The 18,295-nt window shown below is 35.5% G+C and overlaps 1 protein-coding gene across 15 annotated transcripts in view; it reads right to left on the bottom strand.

Moving 5' to 3' along the window:
• The window catches only part of LOC104121379 (uncharacterized), a 70,507-nt gene that overhangs the window by 15,012 nt on the left and 37,200 nt on the right, over positions 1-18,295 (bottom strand). For 12 of the 15 annotated variants that reach the window (XR_001966907.3, XR_011410879.1, XR_011410880.1 and 9 more), the window contains 11 exons: positions 16,326-16,437; positions 16,162-16,248; positions 15,894-16,032; positions 12,888-12,984; positions 12,740-12,802; positions 12,442-12,551; positions 7,897-8,001; positions 7,240-7,313; positions 4,024-4,099; positions 3,165-3,383; positions 190-261 (listed from right to left, as the gene is read on the bottom strand). Coding sequence is in view for 9 of the 15 variants with exons in the window: in XM_009633357.4 (XP_009631652.1) it covers positions 190-261; positions 3,165-3,383; positions 4,024-4,099; positions 7,240-7,313; positions 7,897-8,001; positions 12,442-12,551; positions 12,740-12,802; positions 12,888-12,984; positions 15,894-16,032; positions 16,162-16,248; positions 16,326-16,437 (1,154 nt within the window). In the remaining 6 variants the exon portion in view is untranslated. Of the gene's footprint in view, positions 1-189; positions 262-726; positions 816-3,164; positions 3,384-4,023; positions 4,100-7,239; positions 7,314-7,896; positions 8,002-12,441; positions 12,552-12,739; positions 12,803-12,887; positions 12,985-15,893; positions 16,033-16,161; positions 16,249-16,325; positions 16,438-18,295 lie in introns of those variants that run through there. The other 3 variants (XR_001966908.3, XM_033652872.2, XM_018766609.3) reach the window with 3 other exon arrangements.

Genomic DNA, 18,295 nt, shown 5'->3' on the forward strand with positions numbered 1-18,295 from the left:
TCCCAATTTCACAATTGACTGCCAGAAACATAAGCAATAACAAGAGAAAACATAATTGGTTTGCGGAAGATGCCAATTGCCATGCAGTTTTATTCAGAACCCTTCATGCAAAATTAAACCCTACGAGAAACAGAGCCCCCCCATCAAGGGTTAAAAAATGGAAGCAATACTACTCGTCTTAGGACTCACCAATTCAAGAAGGTGAGCGCAAACATTCTTCCGCCTAACAAGTCCATGAAGCAACTCATGGCAAGTTAGTGCCTATAAGAATGAAAAGAAGTATATCAGAGCTGCTGCAATGAACATCCTCAATAAACAGCAAGAAAATAACAGATCACCCAAAACAACACCAGAAAAGTTCAATCATAGTAGCAAGTACCTTAGATAACACTGATGTGCTGAAATTTTTTATCATACTAACAAAGTCTTATTACTGTTTGAGACGGGATGCTCTAATATTAGAGCAGCGATACCCAAATTCACAGACAATTGCCATATATTAATTCTAAAACACCTCATCAACATTTTGAATGAGATACTTGATTGTTTGTAAAATTACTTGGCTTTGAATTACACTTGATGTAAAATTAAGAAATTCACCAAATTTAAGATATTGAAATTTTAGTTTGACGTGATTGCAGAGAGAGAAGAAATAATTTGGATAATAAGTAGTATATAAAAGGAAGAATAAGGAACTTCTTGGATAATAAAACATTAGGAAATTACCACTTTATAGTCCAAAAGCTGTTTTGACCAGATCATGAATTCCATGAAAATAAGATGTTCTTGGATCACAACTTCCAAGAGAAGCAAACCTATTCATGATTTTATTGATTGATGATAAACTCGAAATTATCTCAAAATAGGTTGTTTTCAGACCTATTTGCAATAACTTGGATAGAAAAAACCTTACATCGCATTATAAAATAGTCACCCAAAAGATGAATGACTTCAAATTGAAATAATATTAAACGAGAATGGTGCAATCACTCCAGTAACGAAGTCTGCAAATTTAGTGATGATTTGTCAAAGTTAAGGATGATTTCAGTTGTTAGCTTTTCCTTCGAAGCTTTGGACAAAGGTGATATTGACATATTGGTCATGTACACATTGCAACGATTGGCTGAGCTAACAAGTCAACTTCAAGCCTTTCTTTTCTTGATGTAATTTTTCACCTCCTCTTTCATATTTTTAATTCAAGGTAATCCTAACTCATTACTGACACAAAGTGTCTTGTACTACTCAATACCTCTCACATGAGCACCTTAGGAATTCGTGCATGGTATTTGGTATTTATTGCTTGCCATCTGTTTTTCCTCTAATTCAAATTGATTTCCAATTTTTCTTGTTCTTTTTAAGCATTGAAAGCCTTAAAATTCTTCTAGCCTACATGACATATTCGACACAATTTGGACAGTAGGGACAGCCGTTGTTAAAATATTAGAAAATGAATGGGAACATCTACATAAGATAACTTAACAATTCACATATACTGTTCAGAACTGCTAGGCCTAGGACCCATATTTTTTATCTCCCATTAGTCTTGCTTTTATATTTTCTAGCTATAACTCCAGTTTTTATATATTAAAAAAAAGGCATACATTTGAAAGAGACCCTATTGGAATATAAAGAGTGCCCGTTTAAAAGATAGCAGCCCCTCTGTCCCATCTTATAATACTATTACTTTTTTGGGAAATCAAACATTTTTTTCTTATTATGAACTTCTAAAATAATTTTAAAAATTTCAATATGCAGTAATTTTAATGTAGTTTTTGCATATGTCAATTGTTCTTCAAATATAACAAAATTAATTTAAAAAAATTAGACAAATTAATCCTCGTACCTCAACATCGTTCATCCTCCGGGCACAAAATGAGTAGTTTTGTGTTTGAAAACAAATAAGAATTGTTTGTTTTGCTTTTTGAAAAATAAACAAAATCAAATATTCCCTTTGTTTCAATTTATATGACACACTTTGACTCGGCATGGAGTTTAAGAGGAAAAAAAAAAGACCTTTGAAACTTGTAGCCTTTAAACCATAAAGAGTAAAAGCTTTGTGGGGCCATAATATTAGTGTGGCTATAAAAGCTTCTCATTAAGGGTAAAATAGATAAAATGGAAAGTTTAAAGTTAAATTGTTACCAAATATAAAAATGTGTCATTCTTTTTGGAACGGGCTAATAAGAAAAGTGTGTCATATAAATTGAAACGGAAGGAGTAATACTTTTCAAAAACAGTTTAAAAATATTAATACACACGGACCAGTTGGAAGATATAATCACAACATCATTTCAAGGTTTACATCTGCAGCAAGCCACAAGGAGTATATATTCTATAATTAAGGGCATACATTAAGAAGTATTATGTACATCAATTAAAATCAATTAAGAGAATCAATAGGATATTCAATCTTGTAAATATGTATCACTTCTTATTTTAAAATGTCTACAAATTATTTAAACCCCCAATAGCTTGAGGGAATGATCAGGCTGAACATTCAAAAACCTTCATTCCATATTTTCTACGTTCTTTTTTAATTCTACACGATGCCGATAATCTGCCCTTATACTCTCGTGTCTAGACCCTAACACTTCGTTGAGGTAGCAGGTTGTGCCCGGGAAGATCTACAACTCCAACAAAATATGCAAAAGGCTTAATACCGATAAAATATGCGAAAACCTGGACTTGCGTTAGATTCTGGCACACAGCAGTGAAGCTGATGTATCTTAAATAAGAAAAGAAAGTTTAATATCAAATTTATTTTCCATGAGGCAGAAAGTTTTATATCCAATTTATTTTCCATGAGTTCATAAAGACTTCCAAATTAAGGAAAAAAATTCATATTTTCTACATTATGAGCTGGAGAAAAGCCAAGTCAGACACTTGCGGGGAATGAATCCAATGAAGCTTCCTACCAAGTTGTTTACCTGCTTCTATCATATAGTGAGCACAAATATCTGAAATAATGGGACATCCAAAAGAACAACGCACTGCACTAGTATGAAAATAACAAAATACCAGTGCTAAAGTGAATGTTTTGTTTGATATTTAGAATGATAACATATTGTATATTCCTTTTCAAGAAAGCGCACTGTTTGGGGACTGGCCAAAGCGAACATGTGGACATTTTGGATGATGGGGGTTATTGAATTATGCCTGCATACCTGCAAATCCCTCTCTCCAGGATATGAAATGAGTGCTACCATCAAAATGCGAATAATAAGGTCAAGCACAGCTTTCCCCTGATTGTCCTCTCCACAAAAATTAAGCAATACTTTTTGATGATGTTTTGCCTTGTGATTATCTGAAGATGCATTCTCCTTACTTTCATCAGGTGGCATCAGATAAGTTGCTGACCATCTTGCAAGGAACCACACAACTGCCTGGACAGAATGAGCATATGAGTTAACACCGAGAATAACATGAAAACTATAAGCAAGTACCAATGGAGGACTATATAACTACTGAATTATATTAAAATTTTGATAACTGAAATGTGAGTATTAAAAGGAAATATCCCCTGCAAGGGGCCACTGTATTGGAAGATCAGAAGAACAGATCAGGAATAATCATACTTGGAAAAGCATAGCTAAACAGCTTTTAACATATGAACCTCATCAGAAGGAATCTAAGCTGATATTTCCTAGTCCACTTTACAGACAGCGCATACTGCAGAGTTAGAGAGCTAAATACTGACAGAACTTGTGCAGAGAAATCAACAAAAGTTGAACGTGTATGCAAGGTATCTGGTGTAGCATCTAGGATTCGGAACAGATATTTAGTAAAGATTTACTCCCCTCGTACCACATTGACTGTTATGTCCTTAAGTCTATCATAATTTAAAATAAAACAAAATGTTTTGATCAAAAGCTGGGTGGGATATTTATGTCGGTGCTGATGCTGGCAGCAGCCCCCAAGAGAGCTCCCCCAACCCCCAAGAAAATGGGTTTCATGATCAAACACTCCCAAGGCATAACTATTAATTTTGAAGATCTTAATATAGCAGAAATGTTGACAAACTACCTCCATTAGCCTTGGACTAAAGAACGATGCTCTCATCTCTGGATTTAAACTCTGCTCAGCAAATTTTATGATTGATCTGCACCAGCCCAAAGAAAACAAGGGTGGGAAGTTAAATACAAAAATACGACAATCTTAAAAATAAAGAGAAGGTAGAAAATTGGAAAACCGCGTCCCCATTGTGTGCTGATGATAAACTCAGTAAGTAAAGACGAACTGTAAAATTTCCTGCTCAATCATTTGGATCCATATGCTGCAATTGAGATTTCTAAATTCTGATGAAATTCAACAAAAAGCTACTAGCATTACACTTTTACAGAGCTTTGCCCCACTTATTAATATTAAAGCTGCAAGACAAATACGGAGTACTAGAATTCACTTAAAATATGATGTAATAACAGAAGATTCATCTTGATGCCAAGAAATTACCACCAGTGCTCCCCAGTTATAGATGCAGGAAATGAGAATAAGACGATTTGCCTCATAAATCAAAAACCAGTTAGGAGGAATCACTTTACTAGCCCTCTTATTCTGTAAGAGGTATCGAGTAGTTAATGCTTACTGAAGTATGAACCAAAAACTATCTTACTCTGGTGTTGGAGAATACTTTTGTTCCAAATGACAGAAGGCAAGAAAGAGGCCAAATAGGACGGTTAAAGTAAGAGAAAAATGATACACAAAAGAAAACGATACAATACTCTGATTTTGGTATTTTACATTGATATTCGACTAGGGGTGGCAAGTGGGCCGGGCCCGGTCCTAAGTGGGCTTCGCGGGCCCGGTTCTAAGTGGACGGTCCTATACGGTCCGGTCCTAAACGGTCCTGGGCCTCATGGGCTTATTGCTGGAACCGGACCGGGACCATGAACTAACGGGCCTGGATTCCGGGCCTAAACGGGCCCAACAGAAACTTTCTATTTTTAATTTTTTTTTATAGAAGTTAGAGAAAAAAATAGTAATAAAGATATATAAGCTATATTCGATTTATATACTATATATACATCTTAAAATATATATATATATACATAGTATACATCTTAAAATATACTATATATACATCTTAAGATATATAAGCTATATATATATATATATAGTAAGATGTATATATAGTATATCTTAATATATATCTACTATATATATCTAGTATACTATGTATATATAGTATATTTTAAGATGTATATGTAGTATAGTATATATATTATATCTTAAAATGTATATATAGTATAGTATATATAGTATATCTTAAGATGTATATATAGTATATCGAATATAGTTTATATATCTTATTAGATGTATATATAGTATATACTATAGTATAGTATAAATATAAGCTTATATATATATATATATATATAAGCTTATATTTATACTATACTATAGTATAGTTTAAGATATACTTTATATACATGTATATCTACTATATATATCTAGTATACTATGTATATATAGTATATCTTAAGATGTATATGTACTATAGTATATATAGTATATCTTAATATGTATATATAGTATAGTAGATCTTAATATGTATATATAGTATAGTATATATAGTATATCTTAAGATGTATATATAGTATATCGAATATAGTTTATATATCTTATGAGATGTATATATAGTATAGACTATAGTATAGTATAAATATAAGCTTATATATATATATATATATATATATATATACTATACTATATTATACTATATGTATAGCTTAAGATATACTATATATACATGTATATCTATTATATATATCTAGTATATCTAGTATACTATGTATATATAGTATATCTTAAGATGTATATATAGTATAGTATATATAGTATATCTTAAGATGTATATCTTAGTATATCTTAGTATATCTAGTATAGACTATAGTATAGTATATGTATAAGCTTATATATATGTATATATATATATATATATATATATACTATATATAAGCTATATTCGATTTATATATTATATATACATCTTAAGATATACTATATATACATGTATATCTAGTATATATATCTAGTATACTTAGTATATCTTAAGATGTATATGTAGTATAGTATATATAGTATATCTTAAGATGTATATATAGTATATCTTAGTATATATAGTATATCTTAAGATGTATATAGTATAGTATATATAGTATATCTTAAGATGTATATATAGTATAGTATATATACTATACTACATATACATCTTAAGATATAGTATATATACTATACTATATATACATCTTAAGATATACTATATATACATGTATATCTTAAGATGTATATTTAGTCCAACGTTTTAAAAAAAAAAAAAATTAAAAAAAAAATTAGCCGTTGGGCCCGCTAGGCCCGTTAAAGGGACCGGGCAGGTCCCGGTCCGGTCCCGGGCTCTGGCGGGCCAACCGGTCCCGGACCTGACGGGCCAAATCATAGGACCGACCCACGAGACCGGACCAGGCCCGCTAAAACCGGACCAAACGGTCCTGGCCCGTTTAACCGTTTGGCCCGCGGTCCTGGGCCGGTCCCGGGCCTGGACCGGCCCACTTGCCAGGCCTATATTCGACATTCAATTAAATATTACAAGACCAATTTCATTCATGTCCTATATTAGCATTCTAATAACACATCTCTGAATACCATTTATATTATTCACTATCGGAGAAAAAAATCAATCCGCAGTATGGCTAGCACACATCTAATTAGATTGTAGATGGAGGTTTTTGCTTGCTGACATTGTTCTATCCAGTGGTACTTGTTATTGGACTATAAAGACTAAACAGTACTACTGCTCAATGGATAAGAATGTTATTTTGTAATGAAAGATCAGCTCTTTCAGGTCACACTAATATGTTACAAGACACTATAATTCACCCCCCCCCCCATTTGATTGTTGGATAAAACACTGTCAGAAGTTTGGTTTTGGTCCACAGACCATGAAAACTAGGATTGGTCAAGTCACCTCACTTCCTTCTTTAACCTTAAATTTGATTCTCCATTTAATCTTATATCACTCAGCCATTTGAATCGTACTTTAAACTGTTCTGTTATTTTCTTTTCATGATTTTGTTGTCATACAGGACCATGGAAAGGGATTGACACCATCAGACAAATTGAAGTGATACATCTATAATGTTGGAGCTAGGTCATACTATTGACTACATGTCAATAGTGATAAGAGTAGGGTTACATATCCTACTTTTTGAACAATTCTCAACGGAAAGGAAGTAGGAAAATTACCCACAAAGTATGACAACTGGATGCTCGTCAGTCTCCGTAACATCCATAAATTGGGTTTGTATAGCATCAGGCACCTGACAAGAAATAAAAAAAACTTCACCTAATTTATAGAACCATAGGAAATGGAATCACAGAAGAGAATAAAATAATGTATTACAACGATTGTGTTGACAGCCCAGAAAACTCAAGAGAAACCAATAATGCAGGCTTGCGCAGACTGGGTACAATAGAGCAGCGAAAAAGAGAGAAATAAACCACTAAATGCACAACAAATCAATGATCCCATTCCTTTATTTGTCTTATCCTGCATCAGCCTCTGCTGCCCATCCCAAACTCTAAAGCCTAGGACCAGATCTTAAAATCATCAAATGGTTTCAAAGGTAAATTATTGTCCATTATATTCAAGCTAATAGTTTAGACAAGCTATCACACTAATACACATCGAAGCAAGAAAAACAGCTACTAAGAGCTATCTAAGAAACTTCTGATCACACAATGACATTGAGAACAAGAATGATAAAGCACGTAAATTATTAATCCTGTATTTCACTAATGCAATTGGTAATGCTGGCTCAAAAGGATTTCCAGAAACAACATTGTCCGGCAGAAAAATCTCTCGGAAAAAAGATGACCAGCATAAAAAAGGATTTTCATTACCAAAGGTGTTTCACCCTGTACTTCATCAGCTAGAACATGCCCGGTTATTAACAAAAGTGAGTAGAGCTCTTCCAAAGTTTGAGTTGGATCACTAAAGCCTCTGCCCTACACATGGCAAGAAGAATGTTAGAAAGAAAGCCGAAAAGACCAGTCAACTTGTAATCCATTGTTGACTGCTGAATATGAACATAATGTTATAGATTAGCATTGTCACACACTGCTAAGAAGAGATTAAGAATGAGAAATCCACCTCCGTTTAGAAGAATAGATCACCTTAGCCTTATGGCTTAGAGGCATACATAAATCACCACAGAAAGAGACGAGGACGTTTGAAGTAATGAAAGAGAAGTAAAAAGCGGCAGTAACTCAGTCTCTGTTCCACCTCAACGGCCACCCTTGAGGTGGGAGAATGTTGCTTATGCCTCAGCAACATATACACGTGTACATATAATCAGCAGAAGTGTAAGACTGCAAGTGAAGGGATTTCAAGATAGCTATGGTAGAAAAACAAGTGATTACAGAAAGAAATGGGAAAATTGCTGATTAGGTGCTCAATAAATTGTGGAAATATTGCCGACAAGTTGTTGATTAGCATGATTCAAGGAGACTTGATATAGGAGTGTTGATTAACCATCATGATTTCAGGAGATTTGATTATATATAGGAGATCTGATTTTATTATGATTTTATTTAATAGTTTTATTGATTGTATAGATTTATTTTATTTCCATAATTAGCATTAGGAGCTTTGTATAAATTCTCTTGCTCATGAGATGTAAGCATACACAGAAATACAAGAAGCCTTTTCTTCTTCTCAAAATCTACATGGTATCAGAGCCATTGCTGCCTTTTTTTTTTTTGAAAAGGTAATATATTTATATATAAATAAGACTACACAAAAGCTGTGAAGTCACCCATAATTACAAGGAAGCCTAATAAGAAAAAATACTCCTAATCATTTGTCTTCTCATAAGGATTCTAAAACACCAAAAATAGATTCATGATCTTCTAAATATTCTCCTTTACACCAAAAGTAAAAAAGAACTAAACATTTCATTTTCATCTTTTGAATGTTAGTGTATCTATCTTCAAAGCATCTTTGATTTCTTTCTTCCCAGATTGTCCACCAGATGCAAGATGGGACAATCTTCCATCTCTCTTTATTACTGGATAGGTTGCCTTCTCTGTTCCAACATGTTAAAATTTCAGTATTCTTCTTGGCATATCCCATCTCTCTTTATTATTGAATAGGTTGCCTTCTCTGTTCTAACATGTTAAAACTTCAGGTGTTCTTCTTGGCATAACCCACAATATTCCCTGCCTTTTTGAGGTGAGTTATCTCCCTCGCAGCATTAGGGTTCCATTTTTATCAAAGAGGATGAGTTTTCTCTCTCTTGTTGGTCGTCCACAATACAAACTCCTTCTGATTTCCTTCTGATTGGGCTAAAATATGGAGACATTCAAGGAGACGGTTTCTGGAGAAATCATGTCTACGGATGAAATTCAGCTTCTCCGTCGGCGTGTTTTAAAAGGCGTGGGCGTAAGGCAAGGCGTTTTACATATGCCTCAACGAGGCGTAAGCCCCATGGGTATTAATTTTTAATATTTTATAAAATAATATAATTACAGTAAATATTTTAAAAACGGGTAAAATTGCATAAAAATTGAAGAAAACTATAAATATGTAAAAAATATATATATAGATGTGCTCCATCCCCACAAAAAACTAGTCAAAATAATCTATTATACGCTACTTACATGCACAAGTAACTTGAGTCAAAAAGAATAAAGTTTTCTGCATGGAGGAACAAAAAGGATGACTAACCTGCAATTTAAACTTTGAACTTGATGCTATGAAGGAGAATGGAGTTCTCTTTGTATTTGTAAAAAAGAATTGAATATTCATTGCTTTTGGGAGGTATTAGCAGACTAGCGGACAAGATAAAGAATTGGGAAAGACCATAAATTAGGGCTTCAATCAATAAAAAATGCCTTTGACTTTTAAATTTAATATATTTCAGTTCCTTTTTAAAACTTTTGAGTAATTACAAGCTGACTTTTGAGAATTTGGGTATTATATGAAGGACTTATTCAACAAATTTTGTTTTGATTTGAAAAAGTCTCTGGGGCTTACGCCTCACTACAAAAACGCGCTTCAAACGCCCAGGCGTACGCCCCGAATTGCTGGGCGTACGCCTCTTGAGACTTTCGCCCCACACCATCGCCTCGGGGCATTTTTGGTGCGCCTCGCCCCAGGGCTCACCCCGAAAACGCATTTTAAAACACTGTTCGTCGCCTCCTAGCCAAACTTGACTCCGCTAATGTTGCCATATCCAATCATATGCAATCAGGTACTGCCTTTGCTGCTCACCTTAATTCTTGGATTGTCGATTCTGGTGCAAATAGACACATGACAGGCTCTTCTAAAGGCATTCAAAATTATTCTCCGTGTCCCAAAGGAGATAATGTTAAAATAGGCAATGGTTCTTTAACAAGTATCTCTAGAACATGTTCTGTCATTTGTGCTCCTAATATTAAACTATCATCAGTGCTCCATGTCCCTGAGTTCCCTGTCAATCTTTTATCTGTTAGTGCCATCACCAAAGCTCTAAACTGTAAAATCGAGTTCTTTCCCGATCATTGTATTTTTCAGGATCTTCAAACAGGGAAAAAGATTGACAGTGGTAGATTGCGTGATGACTTGTATATATTAGATGGGATCCAAAACTCTGATCAAGCCTTTTTTTGGGGAAAGTAAGGATGTCAACCAAGAAATAATACAGCGGCATAGACGGTTAGGACACTCATCATTCTTTGTTTTGAAGAAGTTAATATCCCGATTTATTTTCAAGGACTCGATTTGAATCTTTGTTCTGTGATGCGTGTGAATATGCCAAGCATACTAGAAACTCTTATCATGTGAGTGATGATAGAAGCACAACTCCGTTTATGACTATTCATTCTAATGTATTGGGCCCTACCCAAACTGTTTCTTTATCTGGTAGTCGATGGTTTGTTACTTTCATTGATCGCTGCACTAGAATGACTTGGGTATATTTGTTAAAAGACAAAAGTGAAGTTTTTTCTTGTTTTCAGTCATTTCATAAGATGATTTGTGCTCAGTTTGATGCCAAAATAAAAATCTTGAGAATTGACAATGGCAGTGAATACATGGATAAAAGATTTGGTGCTTATTTAGAGTCCAATGGGATAGTCCATCAGACTAGTTGTCCTTACACTAGTGCACAAAATAGGGTCGCTGAAAGAAAAAATAGGCATCTGTTAGAAGTAGCAAGATCTCTTATGTTCATCATGCAACTACCAAAATCTTACTGGGGGATGCTATTCTAGCGGTTGCCTATCTTATCAACAGAATGCCACTTAAATCCCTCAATTTTCAAAGTCCTCTGGAAACTTTAAAGGGTAAGAATGAATATGTTGTTCCTCCAAAGGTGTCTAGGTGTGTTTGCTTTGTCCACACTAGAAATTCTGGGAAACTTGATCCTAGAACTATAAAGTGTGTTTTCATTGGGTATTCTTCGACAAAGAAAGGTTACAAATGTTATCATCTTCCCTCTAGAAGATCTTTTGTTAGCGTGGATGTTACCTTTCGAGAATCTGAGCCCTATTTCAGTATTACCTCATCACCTCTTCAAAGGGAGAGCAGTAAGGAGGAAGAGGTGATTCTACCTAATTCTATTACTGGACCTCTTGATGACATTGTCACAGGGGGAAAGTGAAATTGGAGAAAGAATTCAGGGGGAGACTATTGGGCATTTGGATAGGCCTGATTTGAAAACTTACTCAAAGGAAAAATAGAGCAGAAGAAGCCATCATGAAATCTACCGAAGCTGAACCTTCTTCTACTTGTGAGTTATCTACATTTCCTAATGAGTTAGATGAACCTATTGCTCACAGAAAAGGAGTCAGATCTTGCACCACCAAACACCCTTTATCTAATTTTGTCTCCTATAATTCTTTGTCTCCCTCCTATAGAGCCTTTGCCTTGTCTATTTCTTCTGTGTCTATTCCCCAAAATTGGGGGGAAGCTTTTGCAGATCGTAAATGGAAGCAAGCTATGATTACTGGACATGCATTTGATTTAACAAGATTGACTCTTCTAACATGAAAAAAAGGGACTTCATAGGAAGGTAAAGAAGAAGAGAAAAGACAACACCAAACCCCAGAAAAAGGGAAAAGGAGTAGCGATCACCAAGGGAGGAGCTTGGAGATCAGAAATTCTAGACAATATTAGTGGAACAACAATTAAACTCCTAGATGATAATATCACTTCCCAAAAATAGAAAAAGGCAGCAGGTCAATTGAATTTCACATGTAACGATATTTCAAAAATACCAATTTTCTGTTAGGAACTCAAATATTTGAATTAATAACTAAAATACTGAGAACTAGATGATTCTCAGAAATATAAAAAGGTAATAAGTTGAAAGATAGATTCTGAAAGGGAATAAGTTGCTATGCGAATGTACAGCCTGAGTGACCTTACAGCTCCCAGGCTAAAAAAAAGGTTTAAGGTGACAGTACCTGATGTAGACGGGCCAATTTCTCAGAGAAGAGTCTTGTCAGTAAGGGAACGGTAACATTAATAGCTGCTCGAGCAATAAGTGCATACGAACTTAATCTTTCATCCATGGCTAGAAACAACAATAAGACAGAACAAGAAATAAGTGCTATAAATGGAAGAAAAGAAAAAAGGAAATAACTACAACGACGAAGGATAACAAAGTAAGAAGACATAACTGAAACATCAAAATAGACATCAAGAAAGAGGAAAAGAAGAAAGAGTCTTAAATAAATTAATGAATAAAGTATATTTAACTACCAGCAATAGAAGCCTGAAGATAATCAGCCTCATTCTCATCACTGAAAGCTGATGCAGAAGCAGCTACACAAGAGATCATGTTACAGAATGACCAAGACAAGAAAAACTTTAAATCAAAAATTTATATTCGTATTAGATCTAGAATTACCTCTTAACTCAGACTCTACTATCAGGGCAAAGAGATGAGATGCAGCACTAATCCCTTCTGAAGGAATAAACGCATGACTAATAGAACCATCCAAAGGCTGAAAATGTTGTACATAATATACATAAACATAAGAGTCCGGATATGTGAAAGACTATACGTGTGCATGTGTGTGTATATATGCACCACATGCACACACACATACACACACACATATACACTTGTACGTACATTATATACATGCATATATTTGTATGTGCATGTCTAGTGCATGTACGTATATATCATGCTCTCCATCTGAAAAGTTGCATTTTACATATTGACTACGAAATTTCATCAACATAACCATACTAGGCCATGATTGTCCTATGCGATAATTAGTACTATAAACTTTTAATCTTCTAAAGTTTAGAAAACAGTGAGGCTTTTTTAAAAAAGAAAGACAATTATATACTCCGGAAATAAGAAAGTCTCTGAGAAATCAGTGAGAGAGAGAGAGAGAGAGTGCACCACCAACATACTTGCATCCTGTGGCAAAGAAATTCTAAAACAGGCTCAGGCACTGTGAAGCCTGAAGCAATACCTTTAAAGGTTTCAGATTCATCAAATTCAGCAACTCAAGGAAACTAAATCAATTGTGAAGGTAAAACCCGCACACAACCAGATCTCTGTACACCTAAAACTGCTAAAACAGCCCTTTTCCTTCCAACCCCTTCCAAAATATTTATTAAAAAAATAATAACAATAATAATAATAATAAGGAGAAACACAGAGAGAGAGAGAGAGACTAAACCACTTCAGTAACTGTCAAAATGAAATGCAATCCACAATGGGATTGGATTTATGAATTGTTAATTTACAAGTCAATACTTCACTTTCTTGGCTTTTTCTTTATCAGGTGCTTGTTGAAATGTTCTAAAGACTCAGGAATTTACTTTTCCTTTTATTTTAATATGGCAACCTTATTTCTGCAAAAAAAGGACCTTATGCAGGAGCCTAACATGTTTTTTCCCTCTTTGTTACCTTAGTGACTGAAACCCCAATCCCCATGGTTGGAGGTGGAGGGCCCTTACCACTAGACTATCCCTCTCTTGTTAATTCTTTTTCCTTTTTTTCCTTTCTCTTTTGTATTGTAAATCTACAAGAAGCACAACACTGTTGACTTCAGCATGGCTTGCGCATTTTTGTATCATTAAAGTTTTCATACATGCGTGGCAGTACTAGCTCCTGTGTCAATGTAAGTTCCTCTAGCTGAGAAGGGAAACAAAAAGCAATTGTCCTAGCAATTCAATCGCGAAAGAATCTTGGCGTTCAATCCGAACCTTAAGGCAATGGGTGAGGTGACCACTACCTTCATAAAACCCTTTTGAAGTCTTTACACAACCCATGTGGAACAACAATATAACTCAACACAAACAATGGGGACAGCATAAAAGAACTTTATCCTTCTCCATCATGACATGTACTGAAAATGGAAAATGCTCCTAAAGCATACAACAATAACGACAACAACAATAAATCCAGTGAGTTCCCACAAGTGGGGTCTAGGGAGGGTAGTGTGTACGCAAACCTTACCCCTACCCTGGGAGGGTGAAGAAGTTCCCTTGACTAAAGAGGCAACAGGTGGTAACAAGAACAAGAAGATATTAAGAAAACCGAAGCGAAAGAATACAATCAAACAGTAGGTAGTACCAGCAGCCCAAAAATAGAGAGATACCATGCTAACACTAATGTTACCTATCTGAGAAAGAAAAAGGGAAACGCTCGACTGCCTACGAACCTTCCACCCTAATTCTCGACCTCCACACCCTCCTATCAAGAGCCACGTCCTCGGTAAGCTCTAGTTGCGGCATGTCCTTCCTAATCACCTCTCCCCAATACTTCTTTGGCCTACCTCTACCCCTCCTCATACCCACCAATGTCAACCTCTCACACCTCCTAACTGGGGCATATGTGCTTCTCCTCTTCAGTTGCCCGAAACATCTCAACCTCGCCTCCCGCATCTTATCCTCCACAAGGGTCACTCCTAGCTTTTTTCGAATAACTTCATTCCTAATCTTATCTAACTTGGTAGCCCGCACGTCCTTCTCAGCACCCTCATTTCAGCTACTTTAAAGAAGACCAACAAGAAAATGCTCCTAAAGCATGAGTTTGGAAAAAAACAAAAATAAGAAATCGGACAGCCACTCCAAGATCAAATGGTGTTCTTGGAAAATTGGTATTTGGGAGCAAAGAAACTAATTCTCCAAACCTTTAGATAGTTCAAACAGCAATATTGATTGCCAGACTCCAATAGAAAGAACTCTGCTCAAAAATACTTTAAATATATTGCCCCCATGCAGACTTCTTAGGTCCTTGTTTGCCACAGCATAATGTTCCTCTTCCACTATAACAAATAGGTGTACTAGGATAAGTCTATCAGAGAAATTTAGAAAGCCTAGAAAAGTGGCATGTCTGTTGGGGCTTATAGTGTTACACAAGCTTTGGTAAAGGAAGGTATTAACTAAAAGATTGGGGGACCGGGGGGGGGGGGGGGAATGGTACATGTGTAACATATGAAAACACATCAGCAAAACAAACACCAACTATATGGACAACATAATTGGAAAAACTGCAATGAACTGAATTATGTGATTCAAATTTTAACACCATTTTAAATTTTTATTAAAATGTAAAGATGCAGCTCTAACTTTTACTTTTAGCAATTAGTTTCTTATACTTAATTTAAAATTTTTATGTCTAATCACTAACATATTCATCTATACATCTTATGGATTAAAATACCGCTTCACGAGCAACATTTAATGTTTAGTGCCACTCTCTTCAAGAGGGAGCCCCTGATCGCATGGGCACACACACTCTAGTGTTTTGGTACTAGCACTGAAACGTTAAATAAGCGAGACGAAGCACCCAATCTATGCTGCACATAACTTCAGTGCTTAACCTTGAATAACATCATAAGCCCATAATTCTTCCAGTAACATCAGTGAAAGATGTGTAAAGAAATACCATTAGAAGTGTAGTCCAAGTGTCCAACAAGATATCACGTGCAACCCAGCTCCACGTCTCCTCTTCAGTGTGGTTTACCATAAGGTCTTTAATGACTTCACACATCAGCGCGGACAACAAACTAAGAGTGCCATACGGCCTGAGCATTAAAGTATAGTAAATGTGATTGACATAATCAAATATTCTCACCAGAGAAAAGCTGATGGTTAACCACTAAACTGCAAAAATAAAGCATGAGGCTTAATGGTAACAATGATATATAAATGACCTTATAGACTTCAGCAGTTCATCAAATACTAGCAGGGTGGTTACAGTAGCCATGTATAGTAGCGCTCGGCATCCGTCAAGCAATTCACTGGACAAATTGAAAAATAGGTCAGGCATCATCTTACACATTAATAGACAATAGGCGGGCATGGTGCTAATACTAACCTTTCACTTTTTCCATTCTCCATTGATTTTGAAACGGAACCAGGGGGATCTATCCATGGTATAATTCCAGATAAGAGATGCAGAAGATGCTGCTTTTGAGAATTCCCATCATCTGCATCCATGTAAAGAGGTATACTCAGTGAGCACCCAATGATCCCACAAAAAATACTTGAAAAGTTAGCATATATGAGAAAAGGACTGAAGTAACAATCAGGACAGAGCTGCAACTTACTGTTAATGTAAGAGCAGCAAGATGAATTATTTTCTTACATAAGTTCGTATAGCAAGTTCTCACGCTCTTCCAGAAGTCAAAATCAGAGTACAGTAAGAGGAGCAAAAGAGAAGAAAAGGGTCATGATTGATTACTTAGTGAGGTACTACCTTCCTCGTGATAAGTATATGAGGTGGAGTAAGAGATAGAAAGCTATAAGCATGATTAAAAGTTCTAACCTTTTTACCAAAACCTTTGAGAGTTTTGTCTTTTTAACACAAGAAAAGAATTTGATTGGGGTTTCAAAAAGCTTCCAGCAAATTATTACAAGTTTCCAACTTTTGCTATGAGATTATCAAAGCAAAACTTATATAAAGTTGAGCTTTATCTATCGAACAGAAAGAAGCATAAAGTTACAAGTTTTCAAGCTAAATCTACCGCTGGTTGGTGGTGGATTTATGCGGTCAAATCAGTGTTATCAAAGGAGAAAAGTGCAAAAAACCTCTTAAGGTTTGTTGGGGCTTTAAGCGCAAAGCGCAAATAAAGCGTGAGATTTAATGAAGAAAGACGCAAATGGAGAAAAACTACAAATATGTATGTGTAGTCCAAGACTAATATCTATAAGCATGAATATCAAATATATGTACAAAGAAATTGAAGAAAATTTACGATAAAGTGAAATACCAATGTTTAGCGTCGCCTCTTCAGTACTACGCTCATTGGCAAGGAAAAGTATGCCTTAGAGCCTTGATGACAACACTGAAGCGCCCGCTAAGCGAGGTGAAACGGTCAACATGTTTTGATCCTCGCTTTGTTAAGCGCGTCTTTGATAACACAAGGTCAAAGTTGGTCCGGATGGACAGATTGATTGACTTAGGTCTACCTTGTTGCCAAAGGTTATAGTGATACTTCCTCTTCCATGGTTAAATAGCATATGTCCACTAATTTCTATCCATGGTTGTTGTTCGCCGTTGGCCTCTTTATCAAAAGGACATTAAGAATGCTTTTCTCTATGGAGATCTCGAGGATGAAGTTTATATGGATCAACCACCTGGATTTGTTGCTCAGGAGGAGTATAGTGGTCTTGTTTGTCGATTCCATCGTTCACTCTATGGTCTGAAACATTCTCCTTGAGACTAGTTTGGTAAGTTCAACACGGTTATTCAGGAGTTTGAGATGTGACTGGTAGTTTAAGATGACTCGTAGTGATGTTGATCGTTCTGCGTCTATCAGCATTCTGCTCCAAACCTGTGCATTTAAAAGGTATCACCAAATTGAAGTAGCATCTCTTTTAGTATTTCCAGACTAAGGATCTAGCCAGATGGAAGTTGGAAGTTTCTTCTGGATATTGAGGTCGCGCAATCTAAGTCAGGTATTGTTATTTCACAATGGCAGTATGCTCAAACTGGAATAACCATATTAGATAGTAGCATATATGTTAATATACAAGTGTCTCACATTGGAGAATAGGTATTAGTATTATGTAATGGCTATATATAAATAGCGCTTAGTGTAACTTTTAGTATCATTAACAATATTTCTCTCGTTATTTCTCATATGGTATGAGAGCGGAGAGAAATCTTCGTTGTGAAGTAACGGACGAGTTCAGGATAATCACTACGCCTTCTTTCGTTGACTATTTCAGGCTGTTTGCGTCACTTCTTCTTCTGTGGGTTTTCTGTGAAAACTGATACCACCACAAGGTTGGGGAAGCTCCGGCAAGAAAACCCTAGAAAACTTTTTGCCTTCACGCGCCGAT

The sequence above is a fragment of the Nicotiana tomentosiformis genome, chromosome 9 (assembly GCF_000390325.3).
Source record: "Nicotiana tomentosiformis chromosome 9, ASM39032v3, whole genome shotgun sequence".
Lineage (NCBI taxonomy): Eukaryota > Viridiplantae > Streptophyta > Magnoliopsida > Solanales > Solanaceae > Nicotiana > Nicotiana tomentosiformis.